General features: G+C 40.3%; 2 protein-coding genes across 4 annotated transcripts in view; one reads left to right on the forward strand and one right to left on the reverse strand.

Annotated features, from left to right (window-relative positions):
- Positions 1–21,372, reverse strand: part of Ankar (ankyrin and armadillo repeat containing) — a 66,654-nt gene extending 45,282 nt beyond the window's left edge. For 2 of the 3 annotated variants that reach the window (XM_021167911.2, XM_021167919.1), the window contains exons 1-3: positions 10,248–10,637; positions 8,512–9,147; positions 871–1,308 (exon numbers count right to left, since the gene is read on the reverse strand). In XM_021167911.2, coding sequence (XP_021023570.1) covers positions 871–1,308; positions 8,512–9,112 — 1,039 coding nt within the window. In that variant the 5' untranslated portion in view covers positions 9,113–9,147; positions 10,248–10,637. Of the gene's footprint in view, positions 1–870; positions 1,309–8,511; positions 9,148–10,247; positions 10,638–16,455; positions 16,620–21,278 lie in introns of those variants that run through there. The other variant, XM_021167928.2, reaches the window with a different exon arrangement.
- Positions 21,373–21,440: 68 nt separating this feature from the next.
- On the forward strand, positions 21,441–23,681 carry Rpl37a (ribosomal protein L37a). The gene is made up of 4 exons (XM_021168452.2): positions 21,441–21,506; positions 21,865–21,993; positions 22,347–22,429; positions 23,564–23,681. The coding sequence occupies exons 1-4, from the start codon at positions 21,504–21,506 to the stop codon at positions 23,625–23,627; spliced, it is 279 nt and encodes a 92-aa protein (XP_021024111.1). The 5' UTR covers positions 21,441–21,503; the 3' UTR covers positions 23,628–23,681.
- Positions 23,682–24,268: the final 587 nt, after the last annotated feature.

A 24,268-nucleotide genomic window follows, 5' to 3' on the forward strand; every position in this document is an offset into this window, starting at 1 on the left:
CCTTTAGCTCCTTGGGTACTTTCTCTAGCTTCTCCATTGGGAGCCCTGTGATACATCCAATAGCTGACTGTGAACATCCACTCCTGTGTTTGCTAAGTATTTAATTTTTAACAATAAAATAAATTTGTTTAATGAATCTTAAGCATTTCTTGTGGTTTCACTATATAAACATTTATAAAGCATGGTCATAATATTCTGGTTGACATTTATGAGTAGACATTAACATATAATTCCTCAATTATTGGAATTCAAATTCTTTGTTTTTGATAACTTTCATTTAAACAATGACAACAAAATCTTTCTTGAGGTACTTTAGGCAAAAGAGATACCATAAAGAATTAAGTAGGTATCTCTCAGTTATCTTAGTCAATGTTCTATTGTTGTAAACAGAAATCATGACCACAGCAACGCTTATAAAAGACAGCATTTATTTAATTAGGGCTGGCTTACAGTTTCAGAGTTTTATTCAATGCCAGAAGCACATGACACATGTGTCAAACATGGCAGTGGAGAAGTAGATGAGAGTTCTACATCTGCATTTGCAAGCAGTAGGGAGACAGAGACACTGGGCCTGGCTTGAACTTTTGAAACCCCAAAGCCAACCCCAGTGACACACTTCCTCCAACAAGGCCACACCTCCTAATCCCTCCCAATACTCCTAATCAAGTAGTGCCACTCACTGATGGCCATTCATTTGAGTACATGAGCCTATGTGGGACATCTTTATTCAAACCACCACACCAGATGATAAAAATGATCAGCTCCTATTACTGGGTAGCAATGAGAACACACATACTACTTATTTGAAAAATAATTTTCTAAAATCGCAGCAAAAAAAAAAAAAAGATCTATTTTTGCTTATCCTCTTACCTGAAAAAGGTGGAAGTAGACTATTTAGATATGGAACTTTCATCTTCCTTTTTAAACTGAGTAAAAATGGAATCAGAAAACATATTAACTTCAGATAGCCCATCCCTCTTCTGATTTCTTTTTTTTTCTCAAAGTGTTTTTGAATAACTTTTTTTTGAAGATACAGTCTTTTTTGTAGTCTCTGGTAAGTACAAATGTCAAGATAATCCTGGTTGTACTTTATAGCATTGGAAAGCCAATAGGCTGTCTCAAATATAAAGATGTTTTCGTGCTGTTGAATTTGGATGGTGCTGAATGTCAGCTTCATCATCATACTTTCAGCATATTTCATAAACACAGCCTTTTCTTCAGGGCTATTGGGCTCATATGTTGGATCTTCATTCATGTCTTCATCATAGATCCCATCAAAGTCTGGGTCATTTGTAATATCAACCAAACCTTCACAGTAAGAAGAAAAATAAGTAGTAAGAGACCAGAGGTAAGGAAAGGTTCCATGAAATTTTCTGGGCAAGGCACAGTTGTTGTAATCATGAACTCCAGATGTGGACATCTCTACTAGGTTGTCACAGAATTGGGCCCCCCAGCAGTCAGGCTGCCAAACTCATAGCTAATAAGACATTTATGGAAAGGGAGAGTCATGGCCTTCAGTTGTGTGCCCACTGCTGATTCTACTAGGTTCCAACTGTTAAACAAAAGGCCCTGGTTAAACAAAGTGGATCACAATGTAAAACCAAAATTCATGAGTCTTGGAAAGGGGCTATTAATAGCATGAGAGTGAGTTAAGGGTTAGGGAAGAGAATGCAAAGGCATCACCTACAAGTATAAAGTTGTCAAGGAACAGGCTGTATTCAACACCAGGCCTATCCATGGACACACATCCTATGTACTTTGCCAGCCTAGTGAGTCTCCCAGAATCCCCTTTGCCTACATCATTGCAAACCTCAGTCTGATGCCTACTTGCACATTATAGGTGCTGGCACAGCCTGATAGTTCCCTGAACTCTTAGCTTCTCACATTGCCTACAATCTTCAGGCCTAACCTCAACTGAACTGCCTATGTGCTGGCCTAACTTGGTGAATTCCCAATACCTCAGCCCACCCATGTCATCTCATACTCCTAAGCATATCTAAGGCAGGGCATCTTGCACATAAGTTCAAACAGGTGCACCTATTGTCCCATTTGTGCACTTGCTTGGTTACAACTGACTTGGTATCACCCCATTCTACCAATCTGAAATCAACACTACCTTAAGAGTTTGGCTTACTATTTCCTCCTCTCGTCTGATCTGCGATCAACCAAACTTGGGCAACAACAGAAAGAAAACCAAACTACAACTCAACAAAGGCAGCCTAAAATCTCACATCCGACATACAACCCTAAAAAGAATTTTACATGCCCCGGTCACATCACAAAAATACAAACTATATGAAAGGTCAATATAGTATATCTCCCCCAAGGCCTACAAACCCCATATAGAAATGTTCTCCAATGAAAATTATCCAAATGAACCTCAGGACATAGAACTTAAAAGAAAAATTTTATCTATGATGAGAATTTGAGGAGTTTAAAGAGCACACAAGCTGGGCGTGGTAGCACACGCCTTTAATCCCAGCACCCGGGAGGCAGAGGCAGGCGGATTTCTGAGTTCGAGGCCAGCCTGGTCTACAAAGTGAGTTCCAGAACAGCCATAGCTATACAGAGAAACCCTGTCTCGAAAAACCAAAAAAAAAAAAAAAAAAAAAGGACACAAATAGCTCAATGAACTTAAAGAGGATGGGAATAAACTCCTGAATCCCATCCAAGAAAGCACAAATACATCGATGAATGAGATAACAAAGAAAACTCAAACTCTAAAACCTAAATTCAATAATGAGAAGAAAATGGAAATAGTGAAAAGAAACAAGCTAAAATGAAGATAGAGTTTAAATATTCAATAACACAATTTAAAAAGGAGAAATCCTTAGCAGTAGAATGGATTAAGTAGGAGATAGACTATCAGGACTTAAAGATAAAGCAGAGGAATCTAACTGCAACCCTAACCCCAACTCCACCCTAACCAAGACTATGAAAACTTTTTAAGTCACAGGAAAGAAATATAGAGAAATTGAGTCACCAAAAAGACCAAATCTATGAATTGTAGGCAAAGATGAAGAAGCAGAATCCTCAACAGTATCACAGAAACAAAACAAAACAAAACAAAACAAAACAAAACAAAACAAAACAAAACCTGTCTCCAAATTAAGAAGACATATCCATTCAAGAAGCACACAGAACACAGTCAGGATCAGGAAAGAAACTTTTCATAGCATATTATAGTTAAAACACTAAATACACAGAATAAAGAAAGCATACTGAATGAGAAAAATCACAAGTCACAAAGGAAAGCCCATCAGGGGCTGGTGAGATGGCTCAGTGGGTAAGAGCACCCGACTGCTCTTCCAAAGGTCCGGAGTTCAAATCCCAGCAACCACATGGTGGTTCACAACCATCCGTAACAAGATCTGACTCCCTCTTCTGGAGTGTCTGAAGACAGCTACAGTGTACTTACACATAATAAATAAATAAATTTAAAAAAAAAAAAAAAAGAAAGCCCATCAGAAAAACAGCTAACTACCCAGTGGACAATTTAAACGCAAGAAAAGCTTAGACTAGCGTACTCATAACATAACACAGATGCAAATCCAGACACTTTTACCTGGCAAAACTATCAGCCATAATTGAAGGAGCCATAATTTTATCCGTTGTATAAAAAGGCTAAAAGAATTCATGTCCACAGAGAATCAAGCCCCACAGAGAATACTGGAAGCAATACTACAATAACGAGAGGGAGGGATAAGTATAGCTGAAAGAATGTATAAAGAAAACAATGTGACTAAAATGACTGAAATGTAAACCATGAGTAAGGACACAAACAGCAAAACAAAACAAACAAAAAAGCCCCACAATTTAATGACTATAATCAACACACAACTTTCAATAACAGCTTTAAGGTCAATAACAGCCTCAACTCCCCCAACAGCACAGGTAAGTCAAAAAGATTAAGAAAAAAAAATCAGTTTTCCTTTTGCTATTGCATTTTCCAACTTAGGCTTCAGAAGAGGCTTGCCTCTAGTGTCCTCTGCTGTGGTAAAGTGACCAATGACATCGCCAATGTCAACTCAATGTCAGCAGACCTAGATAGTGACCAAAGATGGGCTGATCATCCTGATGCCTGGGACTGTCCTTTTGTGACTGTCCATTTCTGAGCTTGATGCCTGAAAAACACCTTGGGTTGACAGAGGGCAGGCATGGGCATAGAGTAGTGGAAGGGTACTGCCAATATTTGAATGCCCTAGAAGGTACCCTGGATGAGAAGGATTCAAATCCTGTGCTGGCTTCTCAGGAGTTACTGTGAATTTAAGATTGACTGCCAAAAGTATCACAGCCAGTACCTGAGGGTCAAAGGGAATGTATTAAAAAAAAAAAAAAACAATAAAACAAAACAAACCCCCCCCCAAAAAAAAAACCAAGCGGACTTTCATGGAGTATATCCACAAGCTAAAGGCCTATAAGACAATTCTGGCTGCCCAGGCTGAAGTTCAAAGGGCTAAGACCAAGAAAGCACAAACCAGAGCGCAAAGAGCACATCCAGGCCAACACTCTGTCCAAAATGGAAGAGACCATGAAATACAGCTTCCTTCATGTCTGTACATAGTGGACTGGCTGTGTAGGTATGTGGTTCAGTCATTAAAATAAAACAAGTCTTAAAAATAAAAGAAAATCCACTTTTCTTTTGTCTACAAGACACTCACTTTAGATTTAAACATAATCACCACATTAAAGTGTAAGGATTGAAAGAAAGTTTCCAAGCAAATGGGACTAGGGAACAAGCAGGTGTTGCTACCTTAGTATCTGACAAAGTAGAATTAAAACTAAACTTGATTAGAAGATATAAAGAGGGATGTGTTGTTCTAATCAAAGTAATAATGAATAAAGAACACAATATAATTCTAAAAATCTATGCAACAAACTCTAGTGCACCCAATTTCATTTAGAAAAAAAGTGTACCACTAGAATTAAAGAGACAGATTAACTTGAGCTCAAAAATAGGAGGTGATTTCAGTACCCCACTTCCTCCAATATACAGAGATCTGGACAGAAGCTAAACAAACATCAGAATTAAATGACATCATACACCAAATGGACCTAAAAATATCTATAATATTTTACCTAAACACCAAAGAATATACACTCTATTCAGCAGCTCATGGAAGGTTCTCTATAATACCCCACATACTGGCACAACAACTAAATCTTATCAAATTTAGAAAAGCTGAAATGACTCTATTTTATCTGGCCACAATCTTAATAAAATGTGGAATTAAGATCAAATGAATCTCTAGTAATTACAAAAATGCATGGATATTAAGTAACATATTGCTAAATGGTGAATGTATCAAGGAAGATATAAAGAAATAGGACAGAAGAATTGGCTCAGCAGTTACCTGGGTTCAATTCCCAGCATCCTTGTGGCAGCTCACAACCATGTATAACTCTAGTCCTAGGGGATCTCTCTAGGCACAAGGCATGAATATGGTGTCCATAAATACATACAGGCAAAACACTCATACACATAAAATAATAAATAAATCTAGTATTTTGAAGATGTTTAAAAGGTTTTTTTTTAATCCCTGGAATGAAGAGAAATTAAAACAACATAAGCTCTAAACTCCTACATTAAGAAATCAGGGGTAAGGGGAAATCAAAAATAAATGACTTAGTGATGCATCTCATGAATTTAGGAAAAGCAAGAACAAACCAAGCCTCAAACCAGTAGACGGCAAAAAAATTAATAATAAACAGAACAGAAACGAATGAAAAAGTAAAGGAAGCAACGTAAAGAATCAACAAATCTAAGGGCTCACTCTTTGCAAAGATAATCATGGCAATAGACATTAGCACAGTTATCCAAATAAAGGAAAGAGGAGACCTAGAAGACCAGAATCAGAGATCAACAGAAAAATACTACAACATATGACAAAGAAATCCAGGACATTGTAAGAGAATATCTTAAAAACCTCTATTAAGTTAAAAAAAAAATCTTCAAACATCTTCAATAAAATACTTGCAAACTGAATACAAGCATATACTAAAAATGTCACCCACCATTAATCAGGTTGACTTTATCTGAGCAACACAGGGATGGTTCAGCATGGTTATATGTAAGTATATATAATAAATCATACTGTCTTAGTTAGGTTTTACTGCTGTGAACAGTCACTATGATCAAGGCAACTCTTATAAAGGACAATATCTAATTGGGTTTAGTTTACAGGTTCAGAGATTCAGTCCACTAACATAAAGGTGGGAGCATGGCAGCACGGTGCTAAAGAGGAGCTGGGAGCTCTACATCTTGTTCCGAAGGCAAACAGGGAAAGACCAGCTTCTAGGCAGCTACGGATGAGGGTCTTAAAGCCCACACTCACAGTGACACACTTCCTCCAACAAGGCCACACCTCTTAATAGTGCCACTCCCTGGACCCAGCATATACAAACCATATAACATATATAAATGGACTTAAATTTAAAAATCCATGTTTGATGATACAGAAAAAGTCTTGGAAAATCACTATCTTACCAAAAAGCAATTTACAGATTCAGTACAATCCCAAGAAAAATCCCCATAATATTCTTCACAGAAATAGGAAAAAGAAATTTAAGATTCATATGGAACCACAAAAGATCCTGGAAATCGAAAGTAATCTTGAGCAAAAAAAAAAAAAAACAATGTTGGAGTTATTACCATTCCTGATTTTAAGCTGGAAATAGCAATAAAAAACAAAATGATCTTGGCACAAAAATAGATATGTATATCAATGAAAGAAAATAGAAGGCCCAAACATGAATGCACATAGCTACAGCCAAACTTTGGCTATAGCTATGATATTTGAGAAAGATGTCCAAAATATACATTGGCTGAAAGATAATATCTTCAACAAGTGCTGGTGGGGAAATTGAATGTACGTATGTAGGAGGATAGAATTAGAACTACATCTATTACTCTGCACAAAAAGCAACTCCAGGTAAGTCAAAGACCTCAATGCAGAACCTGAAATGCTGAAACTACTAGAAGAAAATACAGGCAATACCCTACATGACATACGTGCAGGAGAAAATGCTTTTGTAGGTCTCTGTGTAAACCTGTTGGAAGATTAATATCCAGAATACACAAAGAACTTGGAATTCAAGAAAACAAATTATCCAGTTGAAAATAGTCTACAGATCTGAAAAGAGTTCTCAAAAGAGGAAATGAAAAAAATGGCTGAGAAATATCCTTTAAAGCGTGCATCCTTGTTAACAATCACAGATTACATCAGTCACAACGAATGAATGGCTAAGTTCATGAAAACAACTAACAACAATGGCTGGCAAAATCCAGGGCAAAGGAACCCTTCTCACTCACTCCTGTTAGAATTGAAAACTGAGACAGCCACCATGGAAGTAAATGTGGGGAATTCTATCGTATGACGCAGCTATCCTATTCCTGGGAGTGCCCCAAGGACTCAATAGCCTGCTCTAGAGATACAACCATGTTTATGTTGCTGCTTTATTCACAATAGCTAGAATGTGCTAACAGCCTAAATGTCCTTCAACTGATGAATGGACAGTAAAAAAGTGGTACATATGTTACAACAACATTCTATTCAGCTGTAAAGAAAAATGAAAGTAACAAATAAATAAATGAAACTGGTAAATACTGTATGTGGGTAACCCAGATGCAGAAAGCAAGGCCATATGTTCTGTCTTTTAGACCTGAGAATATAACCTGAGGTACTAGAAGCCAGGAAAGTATAAAAGCATTGTAGTAAGGCAGAGGGGAATGAAGTTCCAAAGAGGGCAATAGTAGGGGACAGGTATAATGGGGGAAATGGGATGGCTCTTAATTGGGAAGGGGATAGAGAGATAGAAAAACCCACAGGGAAACATATTCTGTAAGCTCACTTAAATTATATAATAACTATATATAAGTATAAAGATATATGTGTGTGTATATATGTGTGTGAGTATGTATGTATTTGGTTTTTTTAATTGTAAGTAAGATGACAATACTTCCCCTAAGAACCATGCATGATCACAATAAGATTTATGTGCATACGCACCATGCACAGGGCCTGTACAGGTTCAAACCAGATGGAAAACCAGCTCTGAGATGGGGAAGTGGATATGGACTTCAGCCTATGACTAAGGAGCTATCTGTAATTGGTATTTGGTTGCAAAGGATAAACTAAATTTTCTACAATGGAGTCTCACTGAATATACCTACCAGACTTCAGAGTAGGTCCCATGCCCAGATGGCAACACAAAATGAACTCAACAGTATTTTTGTGGGCTTTTTGTATCATGTTGCTTCGTTTGGACACTTTTTGTCTTATTGGCCTTTTACTTATATATTATGGATTCTGATTTTGCACTGTGTGTGTGTGTGTGTGTGTGTGTGNGNGAGAGAGAGAGAGAGAGAGAGAGAGAGAGAGAGAGAGAGAGAGAAGTTTCTAAGTTTCTTTCATCTGTTTGTTTGCCCGTTTGTTTTTTAAAGATAGCAAGAAAGAGTTGGAGGAGAAGAAAAGTGTGATCAAAAAATATATTTTATGCCAAAAGTCTTACCTGCTGAACTAAACTCAGAAAATACATCTTTAGTTGTTTGAGGCTTCCCATCTAGATCAATGTCCATGATTGTGCGCCACAATTCAGAGAATCTGGCTCGTTTCTCTTTGGGCATGTATATTCCATGCCACAGTGCTTTTAGCATGTAGTCAATCTGGATCAAAATTTGTCCAACCCTGGTATCATAATAAGCAGGAGGTAATTGACAAGAACTACTCTGATCAAAATTAGCTTCTAAACTGATTGAAGGAATTTGATTTAAGCAATAAATTCCAATGGCCAACTCCCTTAAGATCTGGTGGACTTCCCTGTAGTCTAAGAGGGCAGTAGGGTCTACAGGAGTCAGTAGGATGGCAGTGGAGAAGCCTGCATTATTCATTTGACTCATGAGTCCACACGGGGTTTCTAGCTGAGAACGAGCATCATCCTTGGCAGCCAGCCAGCTGACCAGTGTTGTTGTTAATAATTCTTGCACTTCAGTTCTATCGTATTTTTCAAAAAAAGCAGAGGCATTTCTTTGCACTGCTAAATTTTCCCGGAAGGTTTCTTCATCTTGTTCTTGATCAATTTTAACTATTCCTTTTTTAACTATTCTTGACATTTCTAATTAAATCTAGTGTGTTCTTTTTGAAGTTTCTGCAACAAAGCAAACAAGCAGTAGTATTTGTCATGGCAAGGAAGTTGGCTTTTTCTAGACTAAATATGCACTTTTCATCTTTCTAAAGCGAGCTAATCTTTTCATGGACAGTCTGTACTTTTTTCAACCTCCAATTAATTGAATCACAAGAAACTTAAATTTTAATTATAATTCTTAAGGTTGTAAAATCTTTTGCATCAATCACATTAAAATTACTTGAAAAGCTCTGCTTTTCAGTCAAAAGTTACTGAGAAATACTCAGTGCTGTACACAATTCTGCCAACAACTGACCACACTGACAGTTGTCTCATAAGATTATATATAACATCCTAGTTTGTGTAGGAACATTCTACAATGTTTATACTACAGTGAAACAGCTCCCACTCTTCCTGTCCATCCCAATTAAGTTTCCACTGCTGTGATGCATGCCATAGCCAAAGAACTTGTGGAGGAAAGGGTTAATTTAGTTTCCAGGCCACCCAGCCCATCATCAGTGGGAAACCAAGGTAGGAACTTGGAGGCTGAGATCAGTAAGAGATCGATTACTGGCTTGCTACCTCAGGCTTTCTCACTTTGCTTTTTTATGCACCCATGACTATCTGAGCAGAGATAATGCTACCCACAGGAGATGGGGCCCTTTTGTATCTATCATCAATCAAAAACATGTCCCACAGAATTGTCGACAGGGCAATCTAATGATTTGGTTGCTTGAGATTTTTTTTTTAAATAACCTTAACTTGTGTGAAAAACTTGGTAAAAAAACTAAACAGAACTTCATCATTAAATGGCATGTGCCTGTATTTTAGAAAAACATTAAGTTTGTATATGAGAAGCTACTGCTTTGTATTTTTCATTGTAAATCATTTTAACCGCCTCCTCCTCTTTTCTGCCTCCTTACTCAATCCTTTCTGACACACCGTCCTTCCCTTCTTAGAAGCTCTTGAGACCTGCACGCCCGGAACAACTGAATGCTGCTTTCACAATAGTAACTGTTATTCTTTTCTGAGCATCTAAGATGCTCCCCATATAAAACACGGTACTTATTTTACTTCTTTAATGCCATTGGCCTTCCTTCACTATAGTGATTTTTGAAATTTACCTTGCATCGAAGTCACCTAGACCTTCTTAAAATACCTGTTTCTGGATTACACAGGGGTGGGGGAGAGAAATTGTATTTTGCAGTCAATGCTGACACTGTGCATAGAATCCAGCTTGCGGGGGCATTTTTCTACTACTTCATAGCAGCCAACATGTAAACTTAGGAGATCCCAGGACATGATGGGGGCTCAACATTTTGAGAATCGGAACCCTTCTCCAAGACTTGTGATCATAATCAACAGCAACTGCCATGGTCATGGGAAGAGACAAGGAAAAGGGAGAGGCCTACTTGGAAATGATTTTCTTGGCTAAGGAGAGTTGCTTTGAGGATGGTCCCTAAGGTATTCCCAGGAAGAGACAGCCTTTGCTTGGAATGGCTTCTCAGACTGCCCAGAACCATCTCACAACTGAAGCGCGCACGAGACACTCAGGAAAGCCCCGCCTCACAACTGACGCTCAGAGAAGCCCCGCCTCACCAGAGCGCAGGAGATGCTCAGGGAAGCTGGGAGGGCCTTACCTGTGCTGAGGGTTAAAGTTGGTTCAAACTCCTGGGAAACCCCTGAGCCGGCTAAAGTTGTCCTAGGGCCTCCCACATGCAGATTGCTCCTTAGGCCGAGAATGTGCCCGATGGCCACAGTCCAGAGATTGACCCCATGAGAACAAATGCTCTAACCTCTCTCTCTAGATCTCAGCTTCCACTACTGTGCATTTGCTTTTATAACAGAAATCTTGAAGTGGCATGGGCCAGTGCTAGGCTGCAGCCCGTCTGGAATCCTATTATGCAACAAACATGTACTGAACATCAATTAAGAGGCACACAGCATGCTGGAGGATGAGACCACAGATAGAGGGAAAATGGCAAAATCCCACGTGCTTGCCAATGAGGTGTAAGATGTTGACAGTACCAAAAAGAACATCCATCCAGATGCCTGTGGAGTGACTTTTAAAATAGGGTGGGAAAATAAGAGCTACCCATGCGAACAATTGCTGAAGTCACTCTTCTGGGAGAGGGTGGTGTTGTTTAAAGTTTGATAAAAATAAACCAGGCTCCCCTTACTGATTATGTTTCTTTTGACCTTGCTCTTTTCTTAACTTGGAGACATTTAACTTCTAACTACTAAATGTCCTCTGGATCCAGAGGTCCCAGGGTTATTTTAGCAGGATGAGCCAGTCCATCAACAACCTGAGGCGCCCCAGCACATCACAGCTGGAAGGGTCTCAAGGTATCATCTGGTAGAGCTCTCTGCCAGCAGGAACAGGTGGCTGACACTTCTTAATTTTTTCGTTTTTAAGATGACTAAAGATTTTTATCATAAACATTTCACATGGCATGAAAATAAAGATTCTTCTGACAAGTTAGTAAAAACACAAGCAAATGTATTTAAGAATATATACATAGATACATATATGTATGTAAAATTTAATGAAAAAGAGGAGGTGAAGCCATACAAAGACATAAAGAAGGGGTATAAGGAGGGATTTACAGGAAGCTCAGGGAAGAAATAAAATTATATTGTATTATAGTATATATTAAAATATACTAAATATAATAAAAGAAATAATTTTTAACATCATGGTTAAACATACTCACTAAAACATATGAAAGAATTCCTTTGTTCACTTGAACTTGAGATTTGTACAAGGAGACAAGAATGCGCCAATCTAGCTGGACAGTGGTAGCACACGCCTTTAATCCCAGCACTTGGGAGGCAGAGGCAGGCGGATTTCTGAGTTCGAGGCCAGCCTGGTCTACAAAGTGAGTTCCAGGACAGCCAGAGCTACACAGAAAACCCCTGCCTTGAAAAACCAGAGAGAGAGAGAGAGAGAGAGAGAGAGAGAGAGAGAGAGAGAGAGAGAGGACCAATCTTCATTCTTCTACATGACAACCACCAGTTGAACTAGGCGCCATTTGTTGAAAATGCTGTCTTTTCCCACTGGATGGTTTTGGCTTCTTTGCCAAAATTCAAGTGACCATAGGTGTGTGGGTTTATTTCTGGATCTTCAATTCTATTCCATTTATCTACCTGCCTGTCACTGTACCAATACCATTCAGTTTTTATCGCTATTGCTCTGTAGTACAGCTTGAGGTCAGGGAAGGTGATTCCACCAGAGGTTCTTTTATTGTTGAGAATGGTTTTTCTATCCTGGGTTTTCTTATTCCAGATGAATTTGAGAATTACTTTCTACCTCTGTGAAGACCTGAGTTGGAATTTTGATGGGGATTGCAATGAAAATCTGTAGCTTGATTTGGTAAAATGGCTAGTTTTACAATGTTAGTTCAGCCGATCCATGAGCATGGGAGATCTTTCCATCTTTTGAGATCTTCAATTTCTTTCTTCAGAGACTTAACGTTCTTGTCATACAGATTTTTCACTTGTTTGGTTAGAGTCATATCAAGGTATTTTATATTATTTGTGACTATTGTAAAGGGTGTTGTTTTTCTAATTTCTCTCTCAGCCCATTTATCCTTTGAGTAGAGGGAAGCTACTGATTTGTTTGAGATAATTTTATATCCAGCCACTTTGCTGAAGTTGTTTATCAGCTGTAGGAGTTCTCTGGTGGAATTTTTGGGGTCGCTTATGTATACTATCATATTGTCTGCAAATAGTGATACGTTGACTTCTTCCTTTCCAATTTGTATCCCTTTGATCTCCTTTTGTTGCCTAATTGCTCTGGCTAGAACTTAAAACCAGATATGCTCACTGAATCTAAAAGAAGAGAAAGTGGGAAAGAGCTTCGAAAATATTGGCACAGGGGAAAATTTTCCTGAATAGAACACCAATGGCTCATGCTCTAAGATCAACAATTGACAAATGGGACCTCATAAAATTGAAAAGCTTTTGTAAGGCAAAATGGCAACCCACAGATGGGGAAAAGATCTTTACCAACCCTACCTCTGATAGAGGGTTAATATCCAAAATATACAAAGAATTCAAGAAGTTGGACTCCAGAGAACCAAATAAACCTTTTAAAAACTGGGGTACAGAGCTAAACAGAGAATTCTCAACTGAAGAATCGCAAATGGCTGAGAAGCACTTAAAGAAATGTTCAACATCCTTACTCATCAGGGAAATGTAAATCAAAACGACCCTGAAATTCCACCTCACACCAATTAGAATGCCAAGATAAAAAAAGAACTCAGGTGACAGCAGATGCTGGCGAGGATAGGGAGAAAGAGGAACACTCCTCTATTGCTGGTTTGACTGCAAGCTGGTAAAACCACTTTGGAAATCAATGTGGTGGTTCCTCAGAAAACTGAAAATAGTTCTATGTGAAGACCCAGCTATACCACTACTGGGCATACACCCAAAAGATGCTCTAACATATAACAAGGCCACATGCTCCACTATGTTCATAGCAGCCTTATTTATAATAGCCAGAAGCTGGAAAGAACCCAGATGCCCCTTGACAGAAGAATGGATAAAGAAAATGTGATATAATTACACAATGGACTACTACTCAGCTATTAAAAACAATGACTACATGAGATTTGCAGGCAAATGGATGGAACTAGGAAATATCATCCTCAGCAAGGTAACCCAGACACAATGGAACACACATGATATGTACTCACTGATAGGTGGATATTAGCTGCAAAGCTCAGAATACCCACGATACATCCCACAAACCATATGGAGCTTAAGAAGAAGAAGAAGGAAGACCAAAGTTTAGATGTTTCAATCCTACATAGAAGGGGGAACAAAATAACCACAGGAGGTAGAGGGAGGGAGGAAGGGTCCTGGAGGAAGAGAGGAGGGAGAGGGGAAAAAAAAACAGGGGCAGAGCAGGTACTGGAAGGGACAGGAGAGAAGTACAGAGGGTCAGAAAACACAATAGAAACATGTAACAGTGTGGCATGGGAAACTGGGAGTAGCCACTAGAAAGTCCAGACTCCAGGGAAGCAAGAGGCTCCCAGAACTCAATGGTGATGACTTGAGCCGGAATACTCAACAAAGGGGGAGATACAACCTATAGAGATCACCTCCATTAGAAAGACACGGTCCCCAGTAGAGGGATGTGGCCATCCAAGCATCTCAAAATTTTTAACTCAGAAATGTTCCTGTCCAAAGGAAAGACGGGGACAAAAAAAAAAAAAAAAATGAAACAGAGACTGAAGGAAAGACCATCCAGAGACCACCCTACCTAGGGGTTCATCCCATCTGCAGACACCAAACCCCCACACTATTGCTGCTGCCAAGAAGCACTTGCTGACATAGCTGTTTCCTGAGAGGTTCTACCACCACCTGACCAATACAGATGTGGATGTTCACAGCCAACCATAGGACTGATCCTGGGGACCCCAATGGAAGAGCTAAGGAAAAGACTAAAGGAGCTGACGGGAATTGTAACCCCATAGGAAGAACAATAACAACTAACTGGACCACCCAGAGCTCCTGGAGACTAAACCACCAACCAAAGAGTATACGTGGAGGGAGCCAAGACTCCAGATACATATGTAGCACTGGATGGCCTTATCTGACATCAATGGGAGGGGAGGAAGGCTTGATGCCCCAGTGCATGGGGATGCTGGAGGAGTGAGGCAGGAATCAGAGGCAAAGGGGAGGGGAAGAAGGAGAAAGGGTTGGGGGGGGGGGCATTGTGGAGGAGTAAGTGGGAAGGGGGATATCATTTGAAGTGTGAATGAATAAAATGGTTAATAAAAGTTGATATGCAATTATAGAATAAATTTGTATACCTAAAAAAATGAATTCTTTTGTCACTCTGAGCTTTAAGTTCCTCATATACATTCAGGTAATACTGTTTCCTTCAGTTACTGCAAATATTCTAAAGTATGGAGAGGACAACACAGTGTGAACTGGGAAGAGACCTCAGTCAAGCAAAAAACCCCGTACTCCATGGTATGCCAGTTTCCAATCCCATTTCAACCCTTTACCTGCTGTATAACTCTAAATAACACATTAAACTTCTCTGAGTTCAGTTCGGAGGACAATTGCAAACTGGTACATCACCAATTCATTTGCATGTTCTGTGAGGACATCAGCAGACTCAAACACCTGGTACCCATGGATTCTGGTATCACTGAAGGTTAATTCCCCATTTCCCATCTACTCCTGTGTGAATCTGCTCTCCATCCATTGACTATTTCAATGTGCTTATGTGGAATCAAGGAAAAATGAAAGTCCAGAAAAGATATATATAAAAAAAAAAAAAAAACCTTTGTTTTCTCCAAGGTTCACTACACAGGAAGTGAGCTGAAGTGGCCTTTAGAAATCTTAAACAATTCTGGGTCTCAAATGGGGAAAAAGTACTGCCCATCTTCACCTGCCTAAGGGACACACTCCAGAGCTGTTCCTGGATGAAAGTCTCCAGGAATCACTGATGGCAGGTGTCTTAGTCAGGGTTTCTATTCCTGCACAAACATCATGACCAAGAAGCAAGTTGGGGAGGAAAGGGTTTATTCGGCTTACACTTCCATACTGCTTGCTGTTCATCACCAAAGGAAGTCAGGACTGGAACTCAAGCAGGTCAGAAAGCAGGAGCTGATGCAGAGGCCATGGAGGGATGTTCTTTACTGGCTTGCCTCCCCTGGCTTACTCAGCCTACTCTCTTATAGAACCAAGACTACCAGCCCAGAGATGGTCCCACCCACAAGAGGGGCCTTTCCCCCTTGATCACTAATTGAGAAAATGCCTTACAGTTGGATCTCATGGAGGTATTTCCTCAACTGAAGCTCCTTTCTCTGTGATAACTCCAGCTGTGTCAAGTTGACACAAAAATAGCCAGTACAGCAGGTATTATAAAGTGTAAGGTTCTAGTAGACTTCCCATAGGTCTTCAGTGCTCCTTATATACTAAAGACAAAACTGAAGGATGTGGACCAAACTTTTTAGGGAAGAAAGAAGGCTATATACTGTCCTGGAGTTGGTTAAAAAATACCACAAACTGCACAGCTAAGATTAAGGTTTTAACAGGTTTGGTTTCTGATGAAGGCCAACTCTTGGTTCCTTTTCCCCATCCTCAGGTGACAGAAGACAGAAGCCACTCTTCTGGCTTTTTTTCACATAGCCAATTTCTGAGGGCTCCTCATGGCCTAATCACCTCCACAGGACCCGCTTCCTACTAGGGGGTTAGACTAGTACAACTGTGGAATATGGTAAATGTCCACTCCATGGCATGCATTAATACAGGCTAAACCGTCTCTTCATTATAGTGCTACAAAATTTTCTTACAAAATATAACAATGCTCACCTTATTATGTACAAAAGTAATCCTCACGTCAGGTTTCAGGACACCATAGCTTATGAGAAGGTCCAGTACAGTTTTCAGTTCATCTTTACACGTTTTAGCTGTTGAGTAAAATTGTTTCCTTACAGGTAGATTCTTAAACAACTTTAGAGCAGTTACAGTTGTACCTGTTGACAGATAAAAGCATTTTAGATACAGAAGAAACTGCACATATCTTAATTCACACATAATCAGTAATCCACCCTTTCTACCATAATGACCAATCTTCCTCTAAGTATAGAGGTCCAAGAAGGTCCATCTCTGTAAATTACTCTAATGCCCTATTAGACTCTTCTACTCAGGGTCCAATGAGTAAACAAGTCATTCTATTTTTAATGGGGTAGAGAAACACAGGTTTACTAAAGTGCAATCTTAAGAAGTCCTAGAACAATCCAACCATGTGGAGATGTAGGTTAGTCTACATTACAGTATAATACATAGGTGATATAAGGCTACACAGCATATATAATAACTTTAGGCATGCCACACCACTATAAAGAACAGATTTTCCCAATTAGTCTTTTTGATGTTGATTTGTTAGATTTTTTTTTTTTTTTTTTTTTGAGACAGGGTTTCTCTGTGTAGCCCTGGTTGTCCTGGAACTCACTTTGTAGACCAGGCTGGCCTCGAACTCAGAAATCCGCCTGCCTCTGCCTCCCAAGTACTGGGATTAAAGGCGTGCGACACCATGCCCGGCTTGCATACTGCATTCTTTACAGCATGATAGCACATGTATTGTTACTGCATAAACATAGCAACGGCATTGTCATTGCAATTTCCAGGCAGATCCTTATTTCTGTCTAGTGCCATGCTTCCTCATCTGCTGAGCTGTCCCCAGAACCACATGCTCTGGTTACAATATTTTAGATTCAAACTCTTCCATTCTCCACCCACCTCTAATTGCACAGCCACGTTTGCATTTTCAAGGATAGTGTCAATATGGACCTTATTCAGCACTGCTAGTTTTCTGTATTCACTTGTTTTTTGTTGCAAAAAAAAAAAAAAAAGAAAGAAAGAAAGCAAAAAACAAACAAAAAACAAGGGGCTGGAGAAATGTCTCAACAGTTAAGAGCAACCGTTGCTCTTGCAAAGGATCCAGATTTACAAGCTGTCTGTCACTCTAGATCCAGGAGACCCAACCCACTCTGGTACCCTTTTCTTACCTCCTCCATACTAGGCACACGTGTGGTATACTTACATACATGCAAGCTAAACACTTAGTGCACATAAAATAAATCCATCTAAATTAGACAACAAGCAATCCTGAGTCTGGGTAACTTAAATGAGGAGATTAATTCAGGTCACAGGTCAGGAGATTCAACAGGAAATGGTTTGGTGTTGGTGAGGAACTGATTATCATGCTATCAAAACGAGAGAAGCCAGAGAGCAGGGCAAGTGTTCTGGAAGCAGGAAGTGAACAGGAAGCAGACGTCTAAACTGATTGCTCCTGACTGTTATTCTTTAGACTCTGTTATAGGAAGTTTTTAGCCTTGGTTGTATTTCATTAGGATCAAGTGAGGATAAGCTAGGCCTGGTGCAATCCTAGCTACTTGGGAGACTGGGGCAGAAGGATCATAACTGAAGACACCTACTCCATACAGTGAATTCAAGGCTAGCTTGGGTAACTTATTCCAATCCTGTCCCAAAATAAGCCATTAAATGAGGCTGGGATATGATTGATAAGGCTTGCTCCCTTCACCTTCATGTGTTGGAAGTTTGGCCCTTAATGTGGCAAGACTAAGCGGTGGGCCTAGTGGGAGGTCTTATGTTGCTAGGTGAACTGCTCTCAACAGGCTCTAAAGTTCTTGTGAGTCCTTGGTTATTCTGTCATCCCTCCCAGTTGCACGTGTCCTCCTACTATAATATCACCCACCATGAGATCCCATCAAAGACAAGCTGATAGAACTGACCTGAATGCCTCTTCACTGAGGACTAACTTTCATGGTATCAGAAAGAGCCCTGCAAGCTTGTAAAAGAGGTAAATAACCCATAGTCCTACCCAGCTATGACACCTTAGAACCACAACAACTAACATGGCACAATAACTCTAAGAGTACAGTACCTCGGCAGTAACCAAAGCTCTCGAGTTGAACTTAAGACATTCTCAAAATGACAGAGACCATGCCTGGTATTAGAGACCAAAGCAACTATCCAGGGCTAATGAAGTCATGGACAACCGCCATTTAGCTAAACCAGTATAATCTCTTATTATATACTAAATATTTGTCCTTATACCCAGAGATAAGTGTAGAACTCACCCCTCATCAAGGAAACTTCACTTTTCAAGAGAAAAAGACCATTACAGAAAAATATAACCACCAATTAAAATAAAGAGTTGTGGAGTCCAGTCCCAATGAATTCGTCTATAAAGCACTTCCATACTCAGGGAAGGTTCAGGGGACATTATGGAGGAGGGTCACGAAGTATTCTATGAGACTTTTTCTCCTAGCAATGTCACAAGATTCACCCATAAACTCTCACAAACAGGACTACCAAAATAAACAAATACAACACCAATAGATACAACACCCAACACACACACACACACACAACTGAAGGCAACCAAGATATCTGAAAAACAGACAGATAGTCTTCCCCAGAGAAGAGCACACCACAAATGGTTAGCTCTGAAGACATGCACACAAATAAGATAGTATATGATCAGTAGGTTACACTTAGGAATATACATATATAGAGAGATAAATGAATACAATAACCAATAAATTGTTATAATGCTATGAATTTGAACAAGAGTAAATTGGAGTATAGGGAAGGGTATGGAGGGAAGAAAGGGAAGGGAAAATGATTTAATTATATTATAATCTTGAAAATACCCAAGAAGTTTTTAAAAAAAAATAAAAAAGCAAGTTAAATCCAGTAACTCCCTTAGGCTGTCTTGAACCCCTTAACTATGCTCTGTGGAAACCTTTTTCTGTTTTTACAAGTTAAAAAACAAAAATAATACAGTGTAGGGTTTTTCAGTCTTGGCACAGATCAGGTGTGATGTCTGAGTACATGTGTGTATGTATGTGTGTGTGTAGTTGTCTATGCATAAATCATTGTCCTCTTCCTCACTAGAGGATAACACCACCCTTATCAAATGTCTGCAGATATTGCTGTGTCCTGGGAAAGAGTGGGTAAACATGACTGAGAACCATTTATGAAGAAAATAGTAACTGGCATGTTTTTAATAAGCTAGCAAAGAGAAAATATGGTACAATATGCTAGTAACTGGAGTATAACACACACAATGGCATATACTGTTTTATGGGATTCTTGATTTTACTAGATTTGTATGAAGTGGGTCGCTGTGTAAGATGTCTTTCTTACAATGAATTAGAGTCAAAAAGACTAAAAGTCACTTAAAAGAGCAATGTAACCATCCTGGGCCTATATTTAGCTACTCAAAAAGCTGGCATGGCAGGATAAAGGACTACCTGAATTCTAAAGGGAGTTCAAAGTTAGACAACTTAGTGAGACCTTGTATCAGAATAAAAAATAAGAAAAGGCTGGGTGTACAGTTCAATTATAGTAACTTGGGTAGCATGTATGAAGCCCTAGGATCAATCCCAATACAAATAAACACATAAATAAATAAACACAATCTCAAATTATGGTAGACTCATAAATGCTAGCCCCAAATTACATGTTCCAAGAGGAAAACAAAGCAGAGATAAAATTAAATAAATAATGTACAAAAATACTTAAGAATTAAGAGTTTCACAAACTTTCACATTACAAAGAGAATCAGTTCTTTTTTTTTTTTTAAAGACAAATCTTTCCAAATATTTATTTATTTTCTATGTATAGATATTTTTCCTGTACACGTATCTGTGGACCACGTGAGGTCACAAGAAGGAGTCTCCTAGAAGTAGAGTTACATGCACTTTTGAGCCACCATGTGGGTGCTGGGAACCAAACCACGGCCAAGGCCCTTGAGGAAAGCAGAGTCAATGAGCCCTCTCTCTAGCCCCAAGAAAGGCTTCTTTAAAATCAAATATTAACATCATTTCCCACTGGAAATCTTAAAATTTAAGAAAATTTTAGGAGAAAGAAGTGTTTAAAAATTTCAGAGCGGGGCTTGGTGGCACACGCCTTTAATCCCAGCACTTGGGAGGCACAGGCAGGCGGATTTCTGAGTTCAAGGCCAGCCTGGTCTACAGAGTGAGTTCCAGGACAGCCAGGGCTACACAGAGAAACCCTGTCTCGAACCGCTCCCCCAAAAAAAGAAAGAAAGAAAGAAAGAAAGAAAGAAAGAAAGAAAGAATTAAAGAAAGGGCTTGAGAACTACCACTTTAGGGTCTTGGGTTCAGGTAGCCTCTATTCCTCACATTATCCCCAGAACTCTGCTCAGCAACATTTCATAACTCTTTTTTTAAAGATTTATTTATTTAATGTAAGTATACTGTAGCTGTCTTCAGACACACCAGTAGAGGGCATCAGATCTCATTACAGATGGTTGTGAGCCACCATGTGGTTGCTGGGATTTGAACTCAGGACCTTCAGAAGAGCAGCCTGTGCTCTTAACCGCTGAGCCATCTCTCCAGCCCATTTCGTAACTTTTAATCGTGACGAATATGACTGTCTCCCAGCCGAACTGTAACTCGGCCTGGGAGCGGATCCTAGGCGTTTACTATGGCCAGCATCTAGCACCGGGCCTGGCGATTTTCCGGAGTATAATGTAGTGGGTAGGCAATGCGCCTAGGTCACAAACGTCGTGCTTTAAACACTTAAAGGCAAGCCACCTAAAACCTGTCTCCTCGCGAACAGAACGCAAGAAATCGCACCTGCTCTGCAGAACTTTGGTTATGTGTAAGCTAAGAAGGATGCGCTTCCAGCTCGTGAACCGCTTCCGCGCATCTATGCATTCCCCAGCGGAGACAGCGAATAAACCGCCAGAACACTCAGTTCACTTCCGAGAGAGGAAGCGCGTCACTTCCGCTCGCAGGTCTAAAACCGCGCATGCGCATTGCGTCTCTTCCTCTTCGGATTTGGGCTTGGGTTCCGGCGACATGGTGAGTGTCTGCGTAACCGCTTTGGAAGTCGCTATCCATCGTCATCTGCCATAATCTCCGGCTTCCCGCTCTCAGCCCACCTCGGGTAGTCTGTGCTGTCCCTGTCCTGTCTGCTGTCGGGATCCTCCCGGCGTCTGGAGCCCCGTACGCGGCCGGAGGCGGCTCGGCGGGGCTCGGCGGGGCTTGGCCCTGCGCGGTGGTTAATGCACAGTCCGGAACCTTTTGGCGCTCCGCGGGCGACTTCCTTGATGGTTGAGCTTGAGGGAAAACAGGATTCAGCCAAGTTTGTGCTCAGCGGCGCGTTGCCGTGCACCGACTGGCTCAATGTCTCTGCTCTGTTCCTTTCCTCTGTCCACAGGCTAAACGCACCAAGAAGGTCGGCATCGTCGGCAAGTACGGGACCCGCTATGGTGCCTCCCTCCGGAAAATGGTGAAGAAAATTGAAATCAGCCAGCACGCCAAGTACACTTGTTCCTTCTGTGGCAAGGCAAGTCGGTTGGGGAGAAGGGTACCATTGCTCCCGAGCTCAGGCGGTTTGGGCTCGCCTTTTGCGGAGCATTCTTTGTTTACATGCAACTAGGGAGGAACTTAAGGGTGAATGGTTTGGAGAGGGAAAAGTCAGGATCTTGGATCTTGGGAAAGTGATAGCAATGTCAGTGCATCTGTACCAACCCCAAAGAGGTCTGTCTAGCCTGTAAATAATACTCTGCGTGGGTTACTAGAATTTAACTGCTAATGGATAAGCTGGCTTTTGCGTAGTTTACTCTCTGGAAGTCTCAGGGATGTATTTTTTTTTTTTTTTTTTTACATATTTCATAACAAGATCTTAACTACTTATAGACCAAGATGAAGAGACGAGCTGTCGGCATCTGGCACTGTGGTTCCTGCATGAAAACAGTGGCCGGCGGGGCCTGGACCTACAAGTGAGTGCTTTCCTCTGTGGTATAGGAAAGGCTATGGACTGCACAGCCCGTGTTCCAGCTTTGGTGCATATCGGACTTGTTTTAGTTTTTATGATTGGCAAAGCAAATAATGCGTTTGGGTTTAAAAGGTAATCGTTTTTGGTCAGGGCTACACAGTGAAACTCTGTCTCAAAAACAAAGTTATGGTTATAGATAAAAGTTCAGACTTTGATTCTCATATTCCTTTTGAATTGTACAGTCACCAGGATCTTTGGAAAATTATGGTTGATCTAAGTCCATTGGTGTTTGTGCTGGACTTGACTTAACACTACAGGTTATTTCTATAAAATGGTTTGAGGTTAGCTGATTTAGGATTGTATAGAACGTTTTGAGGCTATTTGGGCGTATTTAGTGCTGTGACCTTGACAGAGCCAGATGTTGCTGAGATGAAGCCTCCTGTCATTGTTTGCTTTGTTCTTAAGAACTTTGGCATCTCAAACCAACAGCTGCCCCTCCACCCCCGAGTTTGCTGGCCATAAGTCTCTGGTGTCCAAGTGGTATGGTGTTTTTATACTTCCAGCATGGCCCTCTGAGTGTGGCTAGTTGCTGAGGGAGGTGAACATGTGGGTTGCAGTTTTTCCTGATTTCTTGGTATTGAAAAAAAAAACAGTCTGAGTGTGTTTAAGAGCAGCTTGAGTGCACAAGGAGGAGTGGTAGCAAGTGCTCTGTCCTGATAGGTGACTGACTATTCATACATTCAGTGTGTGGTCTGGCTGTTTGGTTTGGGGGTGTAAGCTTAAAACTTATCATAGGCCTCTGCTCTCCTGTCTACAAAGGAGAGCACCTTAAGATCTCGTGGAGTCTGGGTCTGCCTCTTTTTTCAATATTGAAGAAACCAGATACTCGAGCACCTTAGAATAGTGAAAGTGCCCCAAGTCGTGGCTTTTGAAGGGTGCCACCATGCCAGTGTGACATCAGCACTGGCCTTGTTAGGTAAGGTTCATTGCAGCATGGTTGGTATTGGCGAAGGACACTATCATTCTTTCCAGGAGAAAATCAGGAGATTTCAGGACTACAGGGGAACGGTGGGACAGATATACTCGGGTGTTCTATATTAACAGTCACAGTTATGTTGGAAATGGTTTTTCTTCACAGCACCACCTCTGCAGTCACAGTGAAGTCTGCCATCAGAAGACTGAAGGAACTGAAAGACCAGTAGAAGCCCTGCTGTCTGAGACTTGCCTAGCCTGCAATAAACGGGTTATTTACGTAACCTTTTTTTTTTTTTGCCTTGTTTGTGGTTAATTAAAACATTTGGTGTGTGTTCTGTTTTTTAATTTCGAAAGATGCTTGTTTTAAGACATACTGTGTGACCCTGGCTGGCCTTGAATGCCTGGTTCTCCTTACAAGTGTAGATACATCTGGCTTAAAATTTTAGTTTTTCAGAAATAAAAATGTTGCTAAGACAATTACGTACATAGCTTGGTTTGCTACATATTGTCAGCAAACTGAAACTAGAATATTTATATAAATGTTAATAAGATTGAATTGAATATAGTGTGAGTACTCAGTAGGAAATAAATGATAATACATAGGTAAATAACAAAAATGAGGGTCTCCTGACAAATTTAGGGTTTAATATATTTAGGATTAGTTTTATGGCTAGCCTTTCTGAAACTTTACAGTTAACTGCCAGGTTTGCCAGTTATGCTTTGACCGGCCATGTCAAAGCTACTGGACTCCTTGGGAGCCACCAGACTAGTCCTGTGCATTCCAAGTCCAGAACAGTGATTTTCTTTAAAGGCTGACCTTTTGTGGGCCCATCCCCGTCTTACACAGCAGTCACTTCTGCCTTCTTCT

Source organism: Mus caroli, chromosome 1 (genome assembly GCF_900094665.2).
Source record: "Mus caroli chromosome 1, CAROLI_EIJ_v1.1, whole genome shotgun sequence".
Lineage (NCBI taxonomy): Eukaryota > Metazoa > Chordata > Mammalia > Rodentia > Muridae > Mus > Mus caroli.

What these genes read in the sequence shown, in the direction of transcription:
- Rpl37a (XM_021168452.2), top strand. An exon ending in CTTGTTCCTTCTGTGGCAAG is followed by an intron (nt 21,994 to 22,346) that starts GCAAGTCGGTTG and finishes AACTACTTATAG; the next exon opens with ACCAAGATGAAGAGACGAGC. An exon ending in GGCGGGGCCTGGACCTACAA is followed by an intron (nt 22,430 to 23,563) that starts GTGAGTGCTTTC and finishes TTTTCTTCACAG; the next exon opens with CACCACCTCTGCAGTCACAG.